Source organism: Trachemys scripta, chromosome 16, assembly GCF_013100865.1.
Source record: "Trachemys scripta elegans isolate TJP31775 chromosome 16, CAS_Tse_1.0, whole genome shotgun sequence".
Lineage (NCBI taxonomy): Eukaryota > Metazoa > Chordata > Testudines > Emydidae > Trachemys > Trachemys scripta.
The window spans coordinates 26,185,536-26,208,940 of NC_048313.1; the positions used below are offsets into that span (position 1 = coordinate 26,185,536).

General features: G+C 51.8%; 2 protein-coding genes across 2 annotated transcripts in view; both read right to left on the reverse strand.

The window, feature by feature from the left end:
- The window catches only part of LOC117889181 (complement C3-like), a gene marked incomplete in the record, with an annotated part of 215,325 nt that overhangs the window by 134,110 nt on the left and 57,810 nt on the right, over positions 1 to 23,405 (reverse strand).
- On the reverse strand, positions 19,790 to 23,405 carry LOC117889183 (A.superbus venom factor 1-like). Its single transcript, XM_034793067.1, has 4 exons — positions 23,269 to 23,405; positions 22,639 to 22,722; positions 21,567 to 21,702; positions 19,790 to 20,122 (listed from the first exon to the last, which is right to left on the reverse strand). Exons 1-4 carry the CDS (start codon positions 23,342 to 23,344, stop codon positions 19,981 to 19,983), a joined length of 438 nt encoding a protein of 145 aa, XP_034648958.1. The 5' UTR covers positions 23,345 to 23,405; the 3' UTR covers positions 19,790 to 19,980.

Genomic DNA, 23,405 nt, shown 5'->3' on the forward strand with positions numbered 1-23,405 from the left:
AATTCTTTAATCTGTCACTGTGGGGGCGATCAGCAGGGGGCGCTCTCGCCTGGCAGTCAGTGCTGACCCCAATGCCACAGTGCGGTGCTAGGGGGCGCTGTGCTGCAGGGAGCACGGTGACTGGCTCAGTGGGCGGGCGCTCTCCCCTGGCAGTCAGTGCTGACCCCAATACCCCAGTGCGGCGCTAGGGGGCGCTGTGCTGCAGGGAGCAGGGTGTGTGGCTCAGTAGAAGGAGCTCTCCCATCTGAGCTAGTGCTGACCCCAGTGCCCCTTGGAGAGGGCGATACTGTGTCCTGCGTTCCATCAACTCCGATCGTACGGTCTGCAGCCAGCGTGTGTGACCCTCTTACAGAGCCCTCTGGAATGTGCTGCCTTTTGCACGGCCTGACCCTGCCTAGAGAGGAGCACTCGCTGTGCTGGGGAGTCTTCGAGCATGGGCCGTGTTTACTGCTCATCTGCTCCGCAGGCAATACCAGGAGCATCTAAGCAGGGCGTGTGCTTGGTACCAGCCGTCCACCAGAGCGCTGTCAAAATGGACCAGGTAGCCCCTGATGTTCCTCTGAAAAATCCTAGAGACGCAGGTCAGGGTTGAGACCTGGAGTGAGCGCTGCACGGTGGCTACCAAATCTCCTCTCTCCCTCTTGGGAGAATCCTCCCCGCTCCTTTCCTGAAAGTTGGCCCAAGATCAGAAACAGGTTTCATAAATCTCTGGAACCTTTTGGGGAAAGCTGCACCGAGGTCTGCGCATCTGGGCTGCAGCCCACCATGGTGCATTCCCAGTGGGGTCAAGCTGCAAAAACCAGACCCACATCTGAATGTCTGTCTATCACCCCGAAGTCTGGCGCCTGGACAGCAGCCCCTCCAGCACCATGGGGAAGATGGTGACCTGACCCAGGCTCCGTATCTGAGTTGGGTCATCCTGACACATCAATGCATCTCTCATGCAGCTTCTGGCTTCTCACTGGTTTCAGAGTAGCAGCCGTGCTAGTCTGTATCCGCAAAAAGAAGAACAGGAGTACTTGTGGTACCTTAGAGACTAACAAATTTATTAGAGTATAAGCTTTCGTGGACTACAGCCCACTTCTTCGGATGCTCTAATAAATTTGTTAGTCTCTAAGGTGCCACAAGTACTCCTGTTCTTCTTTTGGCTTCTCACTGGCTCAGCAGGCCCCTGAGGTGGGATGAACCTTTAAGCAGCCCCCTTCCGCCCAGTTCTGAAGGGGGGCATCCCTCGGAGTTTCCCTCTGTCACATCCATCGTTTGGCCTGACCATAGGGGGCAGCACCAAATCAAATCAAACTACCTGTCCTGCCTCCTCCCTTTTATCACTGCCAGCCCCTGGCACCAAGATCCCTTCCCAGCTTTAGAGCCAAGCACATGGGCTATTGGGCTGGCTCTTGGCTGTTCATCTGGCCACCCCAGCACAGACATGAACAGGCCGGGAGGCGGTAACCATGCCAGGCAGCTAATCGGTCAGAGGGACAAGAGAAGCTTAGCCCCGGGGTAACACTCAAAGCACTCCCCAGACATAGATCTCGCAGCACTTTACAGAGGTAGGTAGTTCTCATGATCCCCCTTTCACAGATGAGGGAGAGGCCGGCACAGAAAAGGTCACACAGCCAGTCAGTGACTCAGCTGGGAATAGAGCCCAGCAGTTTTGATTCCTAGTCACACCACCCGGCTCTAACCACTAGACTTCATTCCCCTCCTAGAACCCAGATGTCTCCCAGATATCCTCCTTGTGAGAGCGTCAGGTAGAACTAAGGAGTTCTGACTCCCATTCCCATCTTCTGGCCCCCCAGGCACATTCCCTCCAACAGCTGGAAATAGAACCCAGAAGTCCTGACTTCCAGTGCAGTGCCCAAGCTGTGGACTACTGTGCTTCAGATGCCCACCAGCCCCTTGGAAGTGAACTGGGTTCTGGTCTGCCTCATGCACCATCAGCAATCCCCTTAGCCAGTGGAGTTACTCCAGTGTCAGTGGAGTTACTCCAGATTTGAACCAGTATACACTGAAAATAGAATTTAGCCTCACTGGGTGTCTTGCGGATGTAGAAACTGAGCAAGGAGTTCAAGATGTGGCCCTATAGAACCTGATTCTGGTCTCTTTTATTGCCTGAAGCCAAAGGAAAGACAACCCCACTGAAGCCAAAGGAGAGACAACCCCACTGATTTCAGTGCATTTCAGAGGTGTGCAACCCCATTGTTTTAAATGGAGTTACTCCCCGTCTACACCTGGTTCACATAGATCAAGTGAGGCTCAAGATCCAATTTATTCTTTAAAAAAAAATCCATCCTCCAAACCCCCAAATTAGCCTCGGAACTGAGCGAGGGAGAAGAGGGTTGGACCAGGTGAGGAAGAGAATTTCTGCAGCCTGTTCCCACTCCACACACAGTAGCAGAGAAGAGAGGAAAATTGAGCTTGGTTTCCATTGGCAGCCATGTAACGAACCCAGGTAATATCCCCATCACCGTGGCAGAAGCGCGGGGTACTTACAGTTGGCTGTGAGAAACAGCCGGGAAGTAGAAAGCAAACACGGCCACCAGGCAGAGAGCAGAGCCCCCCATGATGAGGACAGGAGGGTCAGGAGAAGTAGCTCCTCCTGGGCTATTTATCCTGAGTTGCCTGTAAGCTGAGCCCCCGTGCAAACAGCTGGGCGGGTTAGTCAGTGAGGGGGAGGAGCCCAGGAAACCTGAAAAGTTCAGAACAAACGATGTTTTCTTCACTCCCTTGACACAAGGGTTTATTTGTCTTTCCAAGTGGGGGAGTTGGAATTAGGGACCTGAGGTTGTGGTTGTGTTTACTCCACACCAAGGTGGTGGCCACAGATCAGAATGGTGGGGCACTGATCAATACCGGAGTTCAGGCCTAGCATGGAGAAGGGGGGCTGGAAGTCAGGACTCCTGGGTTCTGCTCTCAGCTGTGAATGAGGAATAGGATCAAGTGGGATAAAGCGGGGGGGCTGGGAGTCAGGATGCTTGGGTGGGATCTACTGCGTTACAATGAGGGGGCAGGATGAGAATCAGGACTCCTGGGTTCTGTGCCTGGATCTGCCTTTTGACTCTGTTTTACCTTGGGCAAGTCCTGGGATGTTTCAGTAGGGCAAGCGGTCCCAGTCGTGAAGAGAGCCCCGGAAGGGTGGATCTCTCTGTCTATCCCACTCACTTGGGTTGTAAAACCTTTGGGGCAGAAACTGTCTCGTAGGTCAGGACTCCGCTACACTCTATTAGGGAATCTACGCTGCTGGTAGCAATGGTGGGAGTGCTAATAAAGACAGGGCACCAGCATGTTCAGCCACCCGTCATCTACACCTGCTCTGTATGTTTGCACAGCACCTAGCACAAAGAAGGCCTTTGGGTGCTATTGCCAGGTAACATAAAACTGATTAAAGGAAATAATAATGTGAAATTAGCCTGCGGAACCTATTGCCACATGATAGTCCTGCTTCAGGGCATAAGGCAACGGATATGTCCCCTCCCCACGCAGGCTATAATTGTCCATAGTAGAGTTTCTTGCACTTGGCTCTGAAATGTCTGGTAATGGCCATGGTTGGCGATGACCCTATGATCTGATCCGGTGTGGTAGGTCCTGTGCCCCTAAACAATACATCATGGTTGGCATCTTCAAAGCCATGTAGGAGTTTCAGACACATTTTAATGGCAGATGGGTATCAAAATCCCTTCGGTGGCTTTGAAGCTCGAAACAGCAATTTGCACAGACACCGGTTAACCTATCGGTGTTCACCTGCAATAACCTTGTAATCCAGTACCTGGCCTTTTAGAGATTAACCTCCTTGATGAACCAGACCTTCAGATCTCTGGGCCAGATCCTCCGCTGGTATGAACCTGCCTCACCCCACTGAGATCACTCATCTCAGAGTCTGTTTTTTCCTTCCTCTGGGTAAAAGCAAACCAGGGAAGTGTTAATGGGGGAGGGCAGGTTATCAGCTGCCTTCCAGTAACAGGTTTCTTTCCATGACAGTGGTATTTGGACAGGGCTTCAGTCTGGACAATATCCAAAAACATCCAGTTCCAGTGTATTTACTTATGGATAAACAGCCGACTGGGCTTACCTAACAACGGGTGTCACAAGTCTGAGCGGTGACAATGCCATATGACTAGCGGGACCAAGGAGGGCTCAATAGAATGGGAGCAGTGAAAGTAAAAGCAACGTGGTGTCATGGCTAAGGCAGTCGCCTGGAACCCAGGAGATCTGAATTCTCTTCCAGGCTCTGCCCCTGACCTGCGATGTGACCTCTAGCATTGCCTCTGGATGATGAATCTCTGGGACAGAGCCACTGCCAATTGCTATGTATGACCAGCGCCTAGCATGCTGGGCCCTCGAGGTGCTAATGCAATATGAATAATTAATACAGAGCTGGGCAGATGCTGCCATCATTAGCTCCATTTAAAACCCGGGGGCCACATCTTCAGCTGGCGTAAACGGCCCAACTTCCATCAACTTCATTAGAGCAATGCTGGTTTGCACCAGCCAAGGCGCTGGCCCCAAATCTGTGTGTGAGCCCAAGGCCTAAGACTTGCTGTAATAATCAGCCTTGCCCTTTGTTTTACAAGCAAGATTTTAATTTTTCCATTAGGATGACAGGGAGCAAGTCGTGTTTGTGGCCTGGTATTATGGAAATGCCAGCTGAGATCGGGGGCCCACTGTCCTAGGCGCTGTACCTACACACAGCGAGATGCAGTCCCTGCCCCAAAGGGTTACTTTATACACTCAGGGTCAGATCACAGGCTGGCCTCAGTGGAGTTACTGTATTGAATGAGTGTTGAGTATTGAATGGAACAGATGCTCAGCTGATGTCAAGCCGTTTACCCCCACTCCCGTCAGTGAAACGACACCGATTTACACTGGCCGAGGCAATATCTGGTCCAAAACGCACAGATTTTCACGAGACCAACTGATCATCCAGTCTGACCTCCTGCAAAGCACAGGCTATTGTATTTCACTCAGTTCCCCCTGTATTGAGCCCAATAACTGGTGACCCACTAAAGCATATACCTTCCAGAAAGGTATCCGCTCTCGATTTGGGGGTGAGTATACAATAATAATCCATAATCCACACACCAGCCTTGCACATTTATTTTAGCAGGCAGGTAAAATGTCATTAGTTGTCCCATTATCAATGGGCAAGTAGATTTTGTGCTCTCATTAATGAACATTTATTATTATTTGTATCACAGCAGTGCCTAGAGGCCCCAGCTGAGATCAATGCCCCATTGTGCCAGGCGTTGCACAGTAACTTAGTGAGGGACAGGCCCTGCCCCAGCTGAGATCAGGGTCCCATTGTGCCAGGTGCTGCACGGATTCATGATGAGAGACTGTTTACAATCTGAATAAGGAAGACAGAGAAAGGCTGGACCGTGACCACTCTGCCAGGCTGTACTATACTGTAATTCTCTGACTATTCTAGGACTGGTGGGGGATGAGTGGCCATGCAATGAAAGGGTTAATCTTGCCCTTTCTGTCCTAACGATGACTTCCCAGCAGTGGAAAGAGGATTATTAAGATAAGAACATAAGAATGGCCATACTGAGTCAGACCAATGGTCCTAGCCCAGTATCCTGTCTTCCAACAGTAGGCAACGCCAGATGTTGCAAAAGAAATGAATAAAACAGGGAAATTATCAAGTGATCCATCCTCTGTCGTCCAGTCCGAGCATCTGGCAGTCAGAGGCTTAGGGACCCCCAGAGGATGGGGTTGCATTCCTGGAAATCTTGGCTAATTGCCATTGATGGATCTATCCTCCATGAACTTAGTTCTTTTTTTGAACCCCTTATAGTTTTGGCCTTCACAAGATCCCCTGGCAATGAGTTCCACAGGTTGATTGCCTGATATGTGAAGGACTTCCTTTTGGTTGTTTTAAACCCGCTGCCTATTAATTTAATCGGGTGACCCCTGGTTCTTGTGTTATGTGAAGGGGTAAATAACACTTCTGTAGCGGGGCGGTCACCCCGCTCCAGCTTAGAAAGTGTTAAAAGCGAGCCCTTGGAGAAGGCTGGGGCTGAGAGCCAATCTGAAAGAGGCGGGAGGCAGCCAATCAGAGCTGACCAAGCAAGTATAAAAGAGGGAAGACCAGACCACCCTGGAGAGAGATGGGCCTGGCTACCTTAGACAGTGCAGTGCTGGAGAAGGGCAGGAGGAGCTCGGGGAGTTCCAGCCTGGCAAACCCCCAGGCAGAGGCCTTCCTGTCAGGGCCGGAGGAGGTATTAGGACTGTGGGGAGGCAGCCAGGGAAGGAAGAGCCTGAAGGCCCAACTCCCTGGCCGATGATGAGTGGCCACTTCAGACTGCAGTTTGCCCCTGAGGGAAGGGGCTAGATGAAGACTGGCAGTGGGTCACTGAGGCGAGGTGAGCTTAAGGGATTGGGGTTCACCAGGTGACCCAGAGGAGGAGCCCAAGTGTGTGTGCACTGCTGCGGGGCGGTACCCAGGAGAAGGGGCACTGCAGGCCAGGAGGGACGTGGGGTCTGAATTACAGTGGTGGAGATCGATAATGAAAAGATAAGTAGCGACAACAGGAGGTGCTCTGAGGCTAGGATGAGCTAATTCCCGAGGTAGCCAGCAAGAGGCACCACAGCAGCGAGTGCGCGCTGTGTTACAACTTCCTCAGTCACTTTCTCGACACCAGTCCCGATTCTATACACCTGTGTCATATCCCTCCTTAGTCATCTCCGAGCGATGATGAAACGTGAAAACACAAAAGCCAAACTGTGCGACTTGGAAAATAGAAATAAATGTCAAAACAGTAAGTTTAGCCTGAGGTGGCCACCACAAACTGCAGTTTAAGATCTGCACTTTATACTATTTGCCACAAGTTGCTAGAGAAAGAACATAAAAGAAATGCAGCGTGCCCAAGACGTGCGATTTGCAGGATTAGCGAGCCACCTTGTAGCTGTTGCATGAAATATCCGGGGACTGCACGCTTCTAGGCACACTTGCTGAATTTCAGATACAGGCTTCTGGAAAATTCCACCTTTCACACTGAATAATTTAATATTAGATCGATTCAGATGAACATGGCCCTGACCCTCCAACCCACAGACAACCTGCGCCTGTTATTGAACAAACATATGGGTGGACTGTGATCTCGGCTGGATAAAGAACTGGGTTCAATACTCGACCGAGGAAGGATTTATTGGGCAACGGCCCCTGCTGCAATTTGCAAACAAGGGGAACCCTATGGGGATTTTCAGTGAAAGGCAGTGCCTTATTATCAGGGGCTAGAAACTGCTGTTACTGCGCTCAGAGTAAACCTGGAAGAACCCCAGTAGCTTTGCGGCATGCTGCTGATTTGCATACCAATTTCTTTTGCATATTGGTTTATTAGCATGTCATACCACTGTGTTTAATTGCATGCCCCAGTATTTGCAGATGGGATTATTTGCATGCCAGTTTGCTAACATCTGGACGGCCTTACCGCTCACCCGCTGTCTTAGCTGCATCAGCTGAGAAACACACAATATCTCCTGCTACTTGGTCTCACCTTAGCAATGAGTAATGAGCAAGTGATTGTAGTAGTCCGGGGGGTCAGCCACTAGAGAGTGACTGCAATGCCAGTGTATTACATCCTTCTTTGTAAGAGTGCAATGGACTGAGAAGGGAAATGACAGCCAGGAGTTGCCCTGATCCTGTCTTCACATGGCTAATGGGTAAATACCTATTGGCCGGGCCAGCTCCAGGCAAGCAGGTGCTTGGGGCGGCCAACGGAGAGGGGCGGCACGTCCGGCTCTTCGGCGGCAATTAGGAGGCGGGTCCCTCAGTCCCTCTCGGAGCGAAGGACCTGCCGCCAAATTGCCGCCGAAGAATGAAGCGGAGGTACAGCTGCTGCCGAATTGCCATCGATTGTGATCGCAGCTTTTTTTTTTTTTTTTTTTGCTGCTTGGGGCAGCAAAAACGTTAGAGCCGGCCCTGCCTATTGGTAAGAACTTTGGAGTCTGCTTACAGTCCTGTCTTCCTCCTAGGGCAGTGACCATGTTTGTAAAGGGCACTGAACATGCAAAGTGTCTTCCGAGCTATGTGGGTGAAAAGAAAATTAGGAACCACTCCAAATCAAGAATCAGGGTTAGAACCCAGGAGTTCTGACTCTCATTCCCCTATTCGAACCACTAGACCAGGGGTGGGCAAACATTTTGGCTCCTGGGTATGGAAATTGTATGGTGGTCCATGAATGCTCACGAAATTGGGGGTTGGGGTGCGGGGGGGGTGAGGGCTCCAGGAGGGGGTGAGGACTCCAGCTGGGGGTGCAGGCTCTGTGGTGGGTCCAGAAATGAGGAGTTCAGTGTGCGGGAAGGGGCTCCAGGCTGGGGAAGGGGGTTGGAGTGCTGGGGGAGGGGATGTGAGGGCTCCAGCTGGGGGTGTGGGCTCTAGGGTGGGGCTGAGGATGAGGGTTTGTGGTGCAGGAGAGTGCTCAGGCTGGGACCAAGGGGTTTGGAGGGCAGGAGGGGGATCAGGGCTGGGGCAGGGGGTTGAGGCGCAGGAGGAGGCCAGGGGTGCAGGCTCCGGAAGGCGCTTACCTCAAACAGCTCCCAGGAGCAGCAGTATGTCCCCCCTCTAGCTCCAAACAGCTCAGCACACTGCCCCGTCCGCAGGCGCCGCCCCTGCAGTTCTTATTGGCCAGGAACCATAGCCAATGGGAGCGGGGATGGCGCATGGGGCGGGGGCAGTGTGTGGAGACCCTTGACTGCGCCTACGTGTAGGAGCCAGAGGGGCGACATGCCACTGATTCCAGGAGCCACAAGGAGCCATGTTACACACGGAGCGGGACAAGACGATGACCCTGCTCCCTGGCGGGAGCTCAAGGGCCAGATTAAAATGTCTGAGGGCCGGATGTGGCCCCCAGGCCATAGTTTGCCCAGCTCTGCACTAGACACCACTCTCCTCCCAGTCCTAGGGATAGAACCCAGGAGTTCTGAGTACCAGGATGCACACTGCTCAAACTACTAGACTGCATTCTCCCCTCAGATAGAACCCAGCAGTTCTGAGTCCTGGTGTACACACCTCTTTAAGCATAAGATCCCACCTTCCTCCCAGTTTTGGGGATAGAAAAAACGGTTACTCACCTTTGTAACTGTGGTTCTTCGAGATGTGTTGCTCATATCCATTCCAATTAGGTGTGTGCACGCCGCGTGCACGATCGTCGGAGAATTTTTACCCTAGCAACACCCGGTGGGTCGGCTGTGGAGCCCCCTGGAATGGCGCCTTCATGGCACTGGATATATACCCCAGCCGACCCAGCGCCCCCTCAGTTCCTTCTTGCCAACTACTCCGACAGTGGGGAAGGAGGGCGGGTTTGGAATGGATATGAGCAACACATCTTGAAGAACAACAGTTACAAAGGTAAGTAACCATTTTTTCTTCTTCGAGTGCTTGCTCATATCGATTCCAATTAGGTGACTCCCAAGCCTTACCTAGGCGGTGGGGTCGGAGTGAGACATTGCTGAGTGGAGAACCGCTGAGCCTAATGCAGCATCCTCTCTAGATTGCTTTACTAACGCGTAGTGAGCAGCAAAGGTATGAACGGATGACCAAACTGCCGCTCTACAGATCTCATGGATCGGAACCTGAGCCAGGAAAGCGGTCGAGGAGGCTTGAGCCCACGTCGAGTGGGCGGTGAGGCGTGGTGTCGGAACACCGGCCAAGTCGTAGCAAGCATGAATACAGGACATGATCCAAGAGTAGATGCGTTGCGAGGAGACCGGTAGACCTTTCATCCGGTCAGCCAGTGCAACGAAGAGTTGAGTCATCCTCCTAAACGGCTTTGTACGCTCGATATAGAACGCGAGGGCCCTGCGTACGTCCAAAGAGTGTATACGCTGATCTTGTTGCGTGGCGTGCGGCTTAGGATGGAAGACTGGGAGAAATATATCCTGGTTCACGTGAAAAGCTGATACCACCTTGGGGAGAAAGGCAGGATGGGGGCGAAGCTGCACCTTGTCTTTATGGAAGATTGTATACAGAGGTTCCGACGTGAGGGCTCTGATTTCAGAAACACGCCTTGCTGAAGTGATGGCTACAAGGAAGGCTGTCTTCCAAGATAGGTAAAGGAGTGAGCAGGTAGCCATTGGCTCGTACGGGGGCCCCGTGAGCCTGGAGAGGACCAGGCTAAGGTCCCACGCCGGAACCGGTTGACGCAGTTGTGGGTATAGGCGATCTAAGCCCTTTAGGAATCTGACAACCATCGGGTTCAAGAAAACCGAGGAAGCATGTTCTCCTGGATGGAACGCCGAGATAGCTGCCAGGTGCACCCTGACAGAAGATATCGCCAGGCCCTGCTGTTTTAGGGATAGGAGATAGTCCAGTATAAGTGGTGTCGATGTCTGCAAGGAGTTGCTCATGAGAGTGGTCCCTGAAGAGGGACGGGGAGGGAGGATGGGGGTGGGGGTGGGGAAATTAGAGAGCGTATCCCCTTTCCACCGTGCGAAGAACCCATCGGTCCGAAGTTATAAGGGACCACGCATGGTGGAAATGGAAAAGGCGATCACGAAATAAAGGGAATGGATCCTGGATGGTGACTAGTACGCCATCCTCGGGCGCACCTTCAAAAATTTTGCCTGGGCCCTGAAGATGGTCTAGGAGGGCCTTGGTTCTGACTGGGTTGGTGGCAGGTGGACCTCCTTCTACCCCCTCATCCACGTCTTCTGGAAAAGTCTTGTCTTGGACGAGGGGGAGGGTAGAACCTTTGGGGCGGTGGTCTAAAGGGCCTGCGCTGGGGTCCTGGGACATGGATTCCCAGGGAGCGCATGATGGTTCTGGTATCTTTAAGGCTCTGTAACCGAGAGTCCGTTTTGTCCAAGAACAGGCCCTGCCCATCAAATGGCAGATCTTGAAGGGTCTGTTGCAGTTCTGGTGGTAAGCCAGACACTCACATCCAGGAGATGCATCGCATAGCTATGCCGGACGCTAGTGTCCTAGCAGCAGAGAGTCTGCTACGTCTAGAGAGGCCTGTAAGGATGTCCTGGCCACATTTTTGCCCTCTTCCACTAAGGCGCCAAACTCATACCTCGACTCTTGGGGGATCAACTCCTTAAATTTACCCATGGAGTTGCATGAGTTATAATCATAGCGGCTCAAGAGCGCCTGTTGGTTTGCGGCTCTGAGCTGCAGACCCCCCGCTGAGTAAATTTTGCGCCCAAACAAATCGAAGCGCTTGGCGTCCTTAGATTTGGGCGCTGCAGCCTGTTGACCATGGTGTTCCCTTCCGTTCACTGAGGACACCACCAGTGAACACGGCTGAGGGTGAGTATAGAGATATTCATAGTCTTTAGAGGGAACAAAGTATTTCCTCTCTACCCCTCTGGCAGTAGGTGGGATAGAGGCAGGGGTCTGCCATATTGTGTTGGAGTTAGCCTGAATAGTGCAGATCATGGGTAACACTACCCGGGATGGGGCATCAGCTGAGAGGATGCTCACTACCGGGTCCTCCAACTCCACTATCTCCTCTGCCTGAAGATCCATGTTACATGGCACCCTATGTAAAAGATCTTGGTGGGCACGACTGATGGTGGCCTCCGGTACTCAGGTCTCTGAACGTGCCAAGCAGGAGGCCGCCGGTGGGGCCCCTTGGACTTGGTGATATGCCCACGGGGTCTAGAAAGACCAGTGTGCAGGATCCTGTCTAGGGTCTTCGGCCCCATCCTGCCAATGGCCTAGGTCGTCCGCTGCTTGACCTGGAGCGGGATAGGCTGAGCAGGAGGTGCCATCAGACTGTGAAGAGCGTGAGGCAGATCGTGAGGGCCAGGATGGTGCAAAGCGTGTCTGCATTGACTCCACTGGGAACAGTGCCAAGCGGTGCCGGCCCACAGGTGTGCGGTCTCTGCGCGGTGCCAGGGAGCAGTACTGGGATCGAGAACGGTGCCGATGGTCATGCCAGTACCAAGATCCAGACCTTGATCGCGATGAAGACCATCTGTGGGAGTGGTGCCGGGAGCGGCCTCTCGAGCGGGATTGGCGTTGGGACCAGTGTCGGGATCTGCGTCGGGAGTCCGAACGGTACCAAGGTGTGGGGTAGTGCCGAGAAGAGGAACGGTACCGGGAGGAAGATCTGGGCTGAGAGTACAACCGGTGCCGTGATAGAGAACGGCGCCAGGACTACGAGCGGCGCCGGGACCTGCTCCTAGATTGGGAGTGGTGCCGAGAGTCCAGCTCGGAGATGGAGGGCATAACAGGGTTGGCTTGCCCCTAGATTGCACCGTGCGGTTGGGGTGCAGAGCCGCAGTCTGAGATGGTGCCGGTTCTGTGAGGGCAATGAGGTGCCTCGCTGTTGCAAACGTCTCCGGCATAGACGGAAGACAGGGCTCAACCATGGTACGGGTCAGGGAGCCAGTCCTCACCGGACTCAACGGCCCTTCTGCCAGTGCCAGAGTCAACGGTACTGATGTCGGAACCTGTATCCTCAGTCGCTCCAGTCCCGGACACGAATCCGAGGATGGCAAGGGAGGCGCCGATGCCTGCTGTTGTGAGGGAGTCCCCTCCAGTTTATGAGATCTCGTCTGACCCGGAGACAGGGATCAGCGCCGATGAGCTTGTGGAGGACGCGGTGCTGGCGGAGGTCGGTGCCATGAGACTTTATCCACGTCTCCTCGTGGTGCAGTACCAGAAGTGGCCGCCGGAGCACTGCGCACCGAGGTGCTCAGTGCCGGAACTTGGCGTGCCGAAGGAGGATCCGGGCTGAGGGCCACCTCCATGAGGAGCTGTTTGAGCCTAAGCTCCCGCTTCTTTTTGGTTCGGGGCCGGAAAGCCTTGCAGATCTTACACTTTTCGGTCTGGTGAGACTCCCCGAGACACTTTAAACAAGAGTCGTGGGGATCCCCCATTGGCATAGGCTTCAAACAGGCTGAGCAAGGTTTAAATCCAGGAGCCTTGGGCATGAGCCCGGGCGGCATGGCGGGGGGAAGGGGGAGGGGAACCCCCTTCCAGCCCGCTAACTTCACTTATAAACTACTCTAGAACTACGAACTACTAAAATACACTAAATCTATAACTATACAACTAACTAACTAACTACAACAATATCTAACCGGAAAACAAGAGCTAGGGAGAGTAGAGGACAGCTACGCTGTGCTCCACAGTTCCAACAACCGTCACGGGTGGTAAGAAGGAATTGAGGGGGCACTGGGTCAGCTGGGGTATATATCCAGTGCCATGAAGGCGCCACTCCAGGGGGCTCCACAGCTGACCCACCGGGTGTTGCTAGGGTAAAAATTCTCTGATGATCATGCACGCGGTGCACGCACACTTAATTGGAATCGATATGAGCAAGCACTCGAAGAAGAACCAAGGAGTTCTGAGTCCCAGTAGACACACTGCTTTAACCACTAGATCCCACTCTCCTCAGTGCTGAGGATAGAACGCAGGAGTTCTGAGTCCAAAATATAAACACCGCTCTAACAAGTAGACACCACTCACTCTCTGTACTTGGGATAGAACCCAGGAGTCCTGAGTACCAGTATACACACTGCTCTCTGGCCATTAGATGTCATTCTCCTCCCAATGCTGGGAGTAGAACCCATGGGTCCTGAGTCCCGGTATATACACTACTCTAACCACTAGACGCCCCTTGTGATGTTGCATTCTATATGTTTTTATGAAAATATGCTAATAAGTTTGAATATACGGTAACTGAAATATGCTTCATGCAAAAGGTCTCTTGTAAGGTATCATTACAAATCTTATAATCTACTGAGTGTGGTCATCTCATTTGAAAAATGTATCACTCTTGTATCTGAAACTAGAAATATGAAATATAACTCTGAGGGCCTATTGTAATTATGCAAAGTGTGGGCCATGAATAGTGGTTTGGAATATTAATGGCTCCCATTAACCAGGACAATTACCTGTAGACAGCTCGGTTTTACTTGTAAGTCTTCCTGTATACGTGTGTGCTGGTAAGTGGGTAATGAAGTCTTACAGTGACATGTGATCATGTCACCTGAACTGGAATCCATCTTTAACCTGCTGCTTTTCCATTAAGAAGGAGGGGAGGGAACCCAGAGGAACAAAAGATTCCCGCCTTATGCAAAAGATATATAAGTGGGTGGAACAGAACAAAGGGGGCGGCCATCATGCGAAATCCCCTAGCTATCACCTGAACTTCAACAAGGGCTGTACCAGGGGAAAGGATTGTGCCCAGATGAGGAAGGCATCCAGTCTGTGAAAGAAACTTATTGAAACATCTCTGAGGGTGAGATTTTATCTGTATTCAGTTTTATTACTGTCCTAGACTTAGACTTGCATGTTTTATTTAATTTTGCTTGGTAATTTACTTTGTTCTGGCTGTTACTACTTGGAACCACTTAAATCCTACTTTCTGTATTTAATAAAATCACTTTTTACTCATTAATTAACCCAGAGTATGTATTAATACCTGGGGGGGCAAACAGCTGTGCATATCTCTCTATCAGTGTTATAGAGGGCGAACAATTTATGAGTTTACCCTGTATAAGCTTTATACAGGGTAAAACGGATTTATTTGGGGTTTGGACCCCATTGGGAGCTGGGCATCTGAGTGTTAGAGACAGGAACACTTGTTGAGCCGTTTTCAGTTAAACCTGCAGCTGGTAGGGGACGTGGTTCAGACTTGGGTCTGGGTTTGTAGCAGGCTAGTGGGTATGGCTCAAACCAGGCAGGGCACTGAACCCCCAAGCTGGCAGGGAAAGCGGGCTCAGGGGTAGTCTCAGCACACCGGGTGGCAGTCTCAAAGGGGGTTTCTGTGATCCAACCCGTCACAGGTTCATTTCTCCTCCAAGTCTCTGAAAGTCATTCCAGAATGGGGGGCGGGTGTTCCAGACCTCCCAACAGTTCATGGGACTGTCCCACTTTGACACCCCCCTAAGCCGCCTGTCCTGGTTGGAGTGAACATTTCCTGCATTCTCGGTCGCCCAGAGGGGAGGGACTAAAGGTGCCGTTTGCCTTGGGCCCCCAGTTTGAGGGGGCCCCCAAACACTGTGGCACTGAGACCCAGTGCACGGATTTGCAGTGCCGCTCAGGTTTGGCCTGCCCGCCCCTCTGACGCCACCTACGGAGGGGTGGGCGAGCCAAACGTGAGTGACGTAGTGAGCCCGGGTGCTAGGCTGCAACACCACTCACATTTGGCCCATCCAAAAAAAACCTGGGCAAAAAACCCGAGTGGTGCTGCATCCCACTTCAGCCATCTGAAATGTTGGGGGGGGAGTTCTCTGTGCAATACCTAGATAAAACGCGCCCGCGTTACAAAACCACAGGCACAAGTAGGCACTGGAATGGACCAGAGAGCTGAAATTGCCCATCCTGCCAATAGAGGGCCTTATCTCCTAGATTAGGGGTGGAGGCACATTGCCAAGGGACGTCCTATACCCCTGGCTATAAATAGAGACCATCAATCCATTTGGTTTAATACCTTCCCCCAGCATGAAATTCACTAAGATCATCCTCTTATAGTAGCCTCTTCTGCTTCCTGACTGAGCGGCAGGGACGCTAACCCACCCCACCTTCCCTGTATTGAGAACAAGTTAGTGCTGGGGGGTCTGGGAGCTTCTGCAATTATATATGGACCACTGCCCAGGGGTTAGAAGAGGCATCCGAACAAAAAGCAGATGTTTCTGGGAGAAGAGGTGTCTTCTGGTGCCATGGGAGGATCTGCTGTCTACCTGCTGGCTGTGTTTGCATTCAGCTTGTGAGCCGTGTCTCACGGCCAGCTGCTGTAAGTAACCCTGGGATTCTGAAGCAATGATCAGTGGAGATTATAGTGTATGTGTAAGCGGGGGAATGGTCCCGCTATTGTGGGGAACTTTCCTGGCTTATACCCGACCCCAGTGAGAAGGGCTAGCGAAATGATCTGAGTCCTCGCTCACACTCCCTTGCTCCCCTTCCACACTCCTGTGGGGCAGAGTCCTCGTAATCCCAACAAGGCTGGGCCCAGGATTCCTGGGGGGCTTGATCCCCAATCTTGTCATGGTCACTTAGGGCAGGGGCTAAGGTGTTCCTACTCCGGGGTGCTCTCTCTGCACTGGATGCTTCCCTCACCCACTGATCATTGCATACAGTTCAAAGCAAATACAATTTATTAAACAATCAGATAAAAAATAAAATTAATATGGAAAAGGTTAAAGGGAAACCCGTCATCCTGCTCTGTGGCACAGGGACACCACAGCCAGCATCTCTGGCTCCAGGTAAGCCAGAGGTAAAATGGCTCTGGGATGACAATCCCATGGGCCAGATCCAAAACTCTGAGGGGCTGGATCTGGCCTAAGGGCCGTAGTTTACCCACCCCTGGGCTAGTGGGTGGCTGGCCTGTGAAGGGCTAGAGGCCTGGGGCCAGACAACCCTAATTACTAAGGTGGCTCACCTGAGCAGAGGTCAGCTGATTTCCCTATCAAGAGCTTAGAGCAGCAGGAATGTGGAGAGAGGGGAATTTCTAGGGAGATGGGGCCTTTTATTCTATTTAATGTTAATCCTACTTCAGTGGGATCAGCTCTGTTGGCTTCAGTCTCAAGTTCAACAGAGTTATCTCTGTTTGTTCTGGATCTAGAGTTCATAGGAACACGTGAAACCACAGGCAAATAACACCGACAATTACAAGAGCGTCTGTCTTTTAGTAGTGTTATTAACGTTACCCACAAAGTTATAAATGTCACAGCATATACAATTCCTAGAGATAAGTACCACGTACCAGTTATACCTACCGACATACTCACATCCTCCTAGATGCTGTTAGGGTCTGTTGGCTGGCTCATGGATGGATCGATACGGGAGTGGTTCCTGCGGGGGTCTGTTGGCCGGCTCATGGATGGATCGATACGGGAGTGGTTCCTGCGGGGGTTTCCCATCGGAAGCTCAATTTCCTGCTCTGGGCATCCCCAACCCCGACCCCGCTCTCTTGGTCTGTGTCCCCTGGAAACACAAGGGACTGTTCTCTCAAAGGGGAGCCAAGATAACTCTGAATGTGGAAAGTGCTGTAGGTATCGGCATAGAAACAAGCCCCTGTTTCTCAAAGGAGCAGATTCGCCCTCTGTGGCGGCCTGGTGCAGATCTCCTCCCCTCTCCCCTGGTGTGGGGCACAATAAATCGAACTGACGAGAGAGAAGGGTCAGAACACAGAGGTAAATGTCTGGGGGGAGAGAATTACGCAGGACCTCTACTCCGCGGGTAATTGAAACCCTTGGAGGAGGAGCACTGGGGAGTCCCTCGGTGGACGTCAGGGGGGAAGACGCGGACCAGGAACCCTCTGGAGGGCGACGTTCCCCAGGCGCAGGACGGGTAAGATGGTAACGTGTCGTCTTCTTGTCCTTTCACTCCGGGCACGAAGGGTGTTCTTCGCTGACGCACGAGTGCCACAAAGACCCGAAACCGCACACACGGTCGCTGCCATGGACTGCCCCATCAGCCTGTGACCCCAGCTCTGTTACAGACTCTATGACGGGAAAACATGGTACGAGCCGCAGAAAGGCGGGAAACAGTCTGAGGTGATGGAACCTTGGGGATCGCCCAGTGGCGGGAAAAACCGGTTCAGTCCAGTTTTATCCAGACCAGGCTGGCAGTGGACAGAAGGTCACAAGATGGAGTCACAAGATGACAGTTTTCAGGCTCCATCTTGGATTGCCACAGTGTCCTTCCAATCACTGATCATTGGTCTGATACCCACACATAATTTAATAAACCGTGTGTAATGAACCAGAGAACAATACAACAGTCCATACCCAACAAGACCCCAAATTCTATAGGCTGTGTAGGTTCTCATTAACGTTGGCGTACCACCTTCATCTTGTGGTTAAGGCATGTGTTAGAGATAATATCTGTTGTTACAGCATTTATTATTTAAATTTAAGACCTTATACTTTCACAATATTACCAGTTGGTACCTCTTTCCCATAAGTTTTTGGGTTATTTCTCGGTCATGGACTTGCACCCTCATTTCTTGTCTCCAAGGCCTAAAATAGCTAAAGTCTTGCAGTCCTCAGTGTACAGGATCTTGCGTTTCAGCTTGTCTTACTCATGTCTACTACATAGTTCCTCTAAATACTGATCAATCTTAGAGGAATATTTTCCAATGACCAGGAGTCATGACTCCTGGGTTCTAGCACTCCTAATTCTATCATTGCCTGTTGTGGGTGAGTCACATGAGCATTCCGTGCCTCAGTTTACCCACCTGGGAAAAGAGTGGAGCTTCATAGCTGTGAAGTTGTTTCATTCTTGTTGTTACTCCAAGAATTTATTTGGTGTCCATCCCTGTGGTATCTGGGCATGGCACAAAGATTAACTGCAGATGCTTCAGATCTCAATAAGCACGGCGGGGAGGGATAGCTCAATGGTTTGAACATTGGCCTGCTAAACTCAGGATTGTGAGTTTAATCCTTGAGGGGGCCATTTAGGGATCTGGCGCAAAAATCTGTCTGGGGATTGGTCCTGCTTTGAACAGGAGGTTGGACTAGATGACCTTCTGAGGTCCCTTCCAACCCTGAGATTCTATGATCAGAGCCTTTCATCCCCTCCCACAATATGAGCTGACTAGGAGACCGGGGTAGAATCGGCTGTGAAAGGCCTGTACTCTTGCAGCTTCGTCTGAAAGGGGCAGGATCGTATAGGGGACAAACTCCAGATAAATTCCTGTGGATACCTCTGGGAAGGAAGCTGGCAGCTTTTTACGAACTGTAAAAACAGCTGTGTAGGACAGGAAGTGAAGGCAAATTCCATATGCAAAAGGAACTGTGGGGGAAGTGAGGGAGATAAAATTGTACCAAAGTGGACACTAGAGAAAACATCCGGACTCTTGTCATAGTGGCACGGTATCTGTAAATACTACAGCATGGCCAGGCCGATCGATTTCGGCCTTCTTGCTCAAGCCTGGCACCCTGAGCAGCACAGCGCCCCCTTGAGGAGAACATCCGCTACTGAGTCACCTCCGCTGCTTCCTAGCACCATGGTGGGACCGTGGGGTCAGCGCTGACTGCAAGGAGCACCCACTATTGAGTGGAGCTGCAAATGGGGGCGGAGCTGGTGTGGGGGCAGAGTGGGACTGAGTCGTGCTCCCTCTCGGCCCCAGGTGGTGGGTGGAGCTGTGTGGTGCTCCCTGCCATGCGCCCCCCCCACCAAATGTTCCTCCACACACCCCTAGGGGGGCTTGTCCCACAGTTTGGGGATCACTGCTCTAATGAGCCTTTAACACAGTAGTTCTCAACCCGTGGGTTAAGGCATGGATGGTAGCGGGGGTCAGCCATATGTTCTCGGCAGGTTCCATGAGTGCTGTTAATCAGGAGGGCAATCTGGGAGGAGGTGGCCGTGTGCAGTGTGTCCAAGAGAGACTTCCTCTAAGGTTACCTGGAGCATGTCAGCAATTTGTTTGAAGGGATCCTGGAAGGTCCTGAGCTCATCCCCAGCAGTGGGTGAAGAGGGCATAACATTCTCCTCTGGCGAGAAGGAGTTACAGGTAGCAGGAGCTGCCTCCTGATCTAAGATTACTTCCGCCTCCTCAGAATTCTGTTCGGCTGGGGCATCTGGTGGTGCTGTGGATTTTGGTGGAGAGTGTCTGTGTACCTCCATGGTGCCAAGCGGGACAGAGCTGAGAAAAGGTACTGTCCCAGCCAAAATGGGTTGCGTGGTCACTCTAGGCACACATAGGTACAGAAGATTTGCTCCCAAATATCCATCCATGCGTACCTATCTAGCCACCCATTCATGCTTGTCCATCCTAATCTAATTTAAGGTGTTTCTCATGCACCCATGATCCTAGTAGCTGGTTACTTATAAAGCTATATTGCAGACTATGTAAAGATTGGTAAAAAGTCACACAGAAGGCCAGGGTAAGAAATCAGCCTTTTATATATATATAGAAACAATAAGAAGAAAAGAGAGAGAAACCCCCAAAGCGGACAGGGCTAGAGGCGAGTCTCAGCAGCATTGGGACTCTGAGTGGAGATGTCTCCACTTGAGTGTTATTCTCCATCTCAGCTCAAACTGTCCCCTTGGGGCGGCTGGGAAAGCTGGGTCCAAGTTTAGGTTGGGCAGCCAAACATGGTCATGGCTTCAGAGAACTCAAGGAATTCCTGGCAGAGGCTCTGGAAATCCGGCTCCTGGCATTCGTCCTCGTTGGGCCACTTCTCGATCCAGGTGTCCTTGCCAATGATGTAGGATAGCCTGGGACGGACAGGCAGAAGGGTGAGCAATGAAGCACCACATTTGTTCAACTTGTTTGCTCAGTTCCTTAGGGGCAGCCGGGTTTGCCTAAGGGCATGGGCAGCAGGTATGGCTGGCCAGGGGACTGTTTGAGTCTCCTCAAACAGCCAGGTGTGGCCCCACTCATGCTCCACCCCAAGCCCCATCCTCCTTCTCGCCGCTTCCCCTCAGCCATAGCCCACATAGGGCTGGTGCTAGCACGGGCTGGCCTGCGGCTCAGGACTTGAGGCAATTCAGTGCCTCTGGTGCTGGGGCCCCCCGGCGCTGGTGCTCCCTGACGCTCCAAGGCTGGTGGCGCTTGAGGTGCTGGGGCCACAGCACACAGCGCTCCTGGGCAGGGGGCACTGGGGCCACAGCACCTGGTGCTCCGGGGCTGGGGACGCTGGGGCTGCGGCACCCAACGCTTCAGGCCTGGGGGTGCTCAGGTTGGCCGGCCAGAGTGGCCCAGGGCTGGGGCAGGGGGGCTGGCAGCCGCGGTGGTGGGCTTTGGGCTCCAGCAGGAGGGAGGGATAGCTCAGTGGTTTGAGCATTAACCTGCAAAACCCAGGGTCCTGGATTCAGTCCTTGAGGGGGCCATTTAGGGATCTGGGGCAAAAATCTACTTGGGGATTGGCCCTGCTTTGAGCAGGGGCTTGGACTAGATGACCTCCTGAGGTCCCTTCCAATCCTGATATTCTGCGGAGAAAGGGCAGGGCCGGGGTCTAGCCTCCCCAAACAGGCAGTTCACACTCCACCAATGCTTAAGGGCCACATCTGACTTCCAGAGAAACAGTGGGTTGCCTCCCCTCTCATAGGTCCTGCCCAGAGACTACAGATCCCAGCATGCAATGCTCCAGATACAGCATGAGGATGGAACTTTTAGCCTCTGTGAGCTGCATTTTTGTTGCTGAAGCTCGTTTTTAGGTGCAGTTTCTACCCTAATTATGTATATTTCCACCCAGTTTAAACCTAAGTGATTTAAGAACAACTGTGGCTGGATGCAGGGACCATGAAATTGCCCTGACAATGTGATTTGTGCTGGTGAAATAGTTGGGTAGCCCCTGTGAGGAAAGGTGGTCCAGGGTTAGACTACGAGGCGAACCTGGATTCAATTCCCAGCAACTCTAGATACTTCCTTTTGGTACTTTGGAGAGATCACCTAAGGCCAGTCAGTGGGAATTAGGTGCCTCAATAGCTTTGAGGACCTGGACCTTAGGCTGTCTGTGCCTCAGTTTACCCATCCATTAAATGAGGGGAATAACGCTGCCCTGCCTCCCGTAGTGAGAATAAATACATTCGATATTGTGAGGCTCTCAGAAAGTACAGTAATGGGGGCCTGATAGGTACCTAAAATAGATGGGTAATTAGTTAAGGGCGTGTCTGCTTGAAACTGACTAACGCAGGGTAACCACAGGAGGCTACTTACTCAGCTTTCCTGGGCCACAAGTCGGTGCTGAGTCCCCAGATCAAGTAGTCTTTGTTACGCTCCAGCCTCAGAGACTCCCTGCATTTTATGTGGCTGATGAACTGCCGGTTTTTTCCTTGTGGATTTTCATCAGTCCCTGAGAAGGCGAAAAAAGACATCACACATAAGAGCAGAGTGAGGAGGAGATAATATGGGGTGGAGAGGGATGAAGATGAAAGGAACAGAGAAGAGGAGACTCCTAGGTGTTCTCTTGAGATTTCAGTACAAATTCAGCTCCAGTGTGACTGCTACGATAACCAGTCACTGAAGCTCCAGCAGTCATTAGAGACAGGAAGGACAGTCTTGTGGTTGCGGCACCGGGCTGGGCCTGAAGAGGTCAGGCCTCAGCTCCTGTTTCTGCCACAGACTCCTGGTGTGACCCTGCACAAGTCACTCGATCTCCCTGTGACTCAATTCCCCACCCGGGAAATGGGGCTAATAAATCCACCCGGTGTCGATTTAGATTGTTACCTCGTCAAGGCAGGGGTTGTATCTGGGTATGTCCAGTGCTTAGCACAAGGGGCCCCTAATCTCAGGTAATACAGATCATTAGACCAGTCATATCAGCTCCCAGTGAGTGAAGCCGCTTTGAGCTCAGTTAGATCCCTGCTTACTTTGCCTTTATATCGATTTATAAAACGCAGCATTGAGGAAGAGAGACTCCACCTCCCTATAGCAGCTTGGGCCAAAGGGCCCCAAGTCAGGGGTCTTGACTCCCACAATGGCCAATGCCAATTGCTTCAGAGAAAGGTTGAAAAAGACCATAATGAGACTGGCCAGTTTGTGCCAGGCTGACCACAGGGAGAGGTTCCCCCCTGTTATTTTGTCTGCCTCTTCGTGGCATGGCTGCCTCGGTGGGTTGAGCAAATTCTTTCTTGTCCCCTTGTGGCGAGAGGCTAATGCCCTGGAGCATGAGACTAGATTAGCCTGGCTTTAGCACTTCCTCTGGCTAAGAGAAATAGCTCTTATGCTGGCCTTTATCCCAAAGGCCACTCAAAGAAATTGCACCTGATTGCAGAAGGGGAGCTCTTACCTGCTTTAATGATTTCCAAAATTTTCATGGTGTAGTAGTCAGAACCGCCCACTTCTTCACTGCTCACAAGCCTGGTTTTATACACTTAAAAAAAAAGGAAGACATACAAAACATCAGTTGAAGGTCTGCAGTACTTTTCTGCAGAGAATTCAGTGTATAACTGACTTCCCAAACTGGCTGTGAGAAAGATGGTGCATGGTGAGGCCAATAGCTGGAGGCCTGGGTTCATTTCCCTGCTCCACCACAGACTTGCTGCGTGACCTTGGGCAAGTCACTTAGTCGCTCCATGCCTCAGTTTCCCCTTTTGTACAATGGGGATAATGGCACTGCCATGCCTCACAGGAGGTTGTGAGGATAAACACATTAAAGATTGTGAAGTGCTCAGATACTAGGGAAATGGGGGGCAGATAAATACTTAGGGCTAGAATGAATCTTAACCAGTCATCTGATCTTGTTCATTTCTGGGAGTTTAAGGCCCCAAAATCTCATCAGGTTTCTGCCCCAGCAGATCCAGACCTTACCCCTGATTCAGCCCCAAAGGCAAACTTTACAATCCAAATCGAATTCTGAACCCTGTCTCTGCGCTCTCCTCATGGAGAAAGACTCCGTGGATCCAAATCACAGATTTACCATAATCCACTCCAGGTTCACAGGCTTCCTCCATTCGCTTGTTCAGGGTGATGGGACCCTCTAGCTTCTGCTGCATGAAGCAGTTTTCTATGGGGAAGGAAGATGGGGTAGAGAATCACCAAGGGAGACCATAGTTT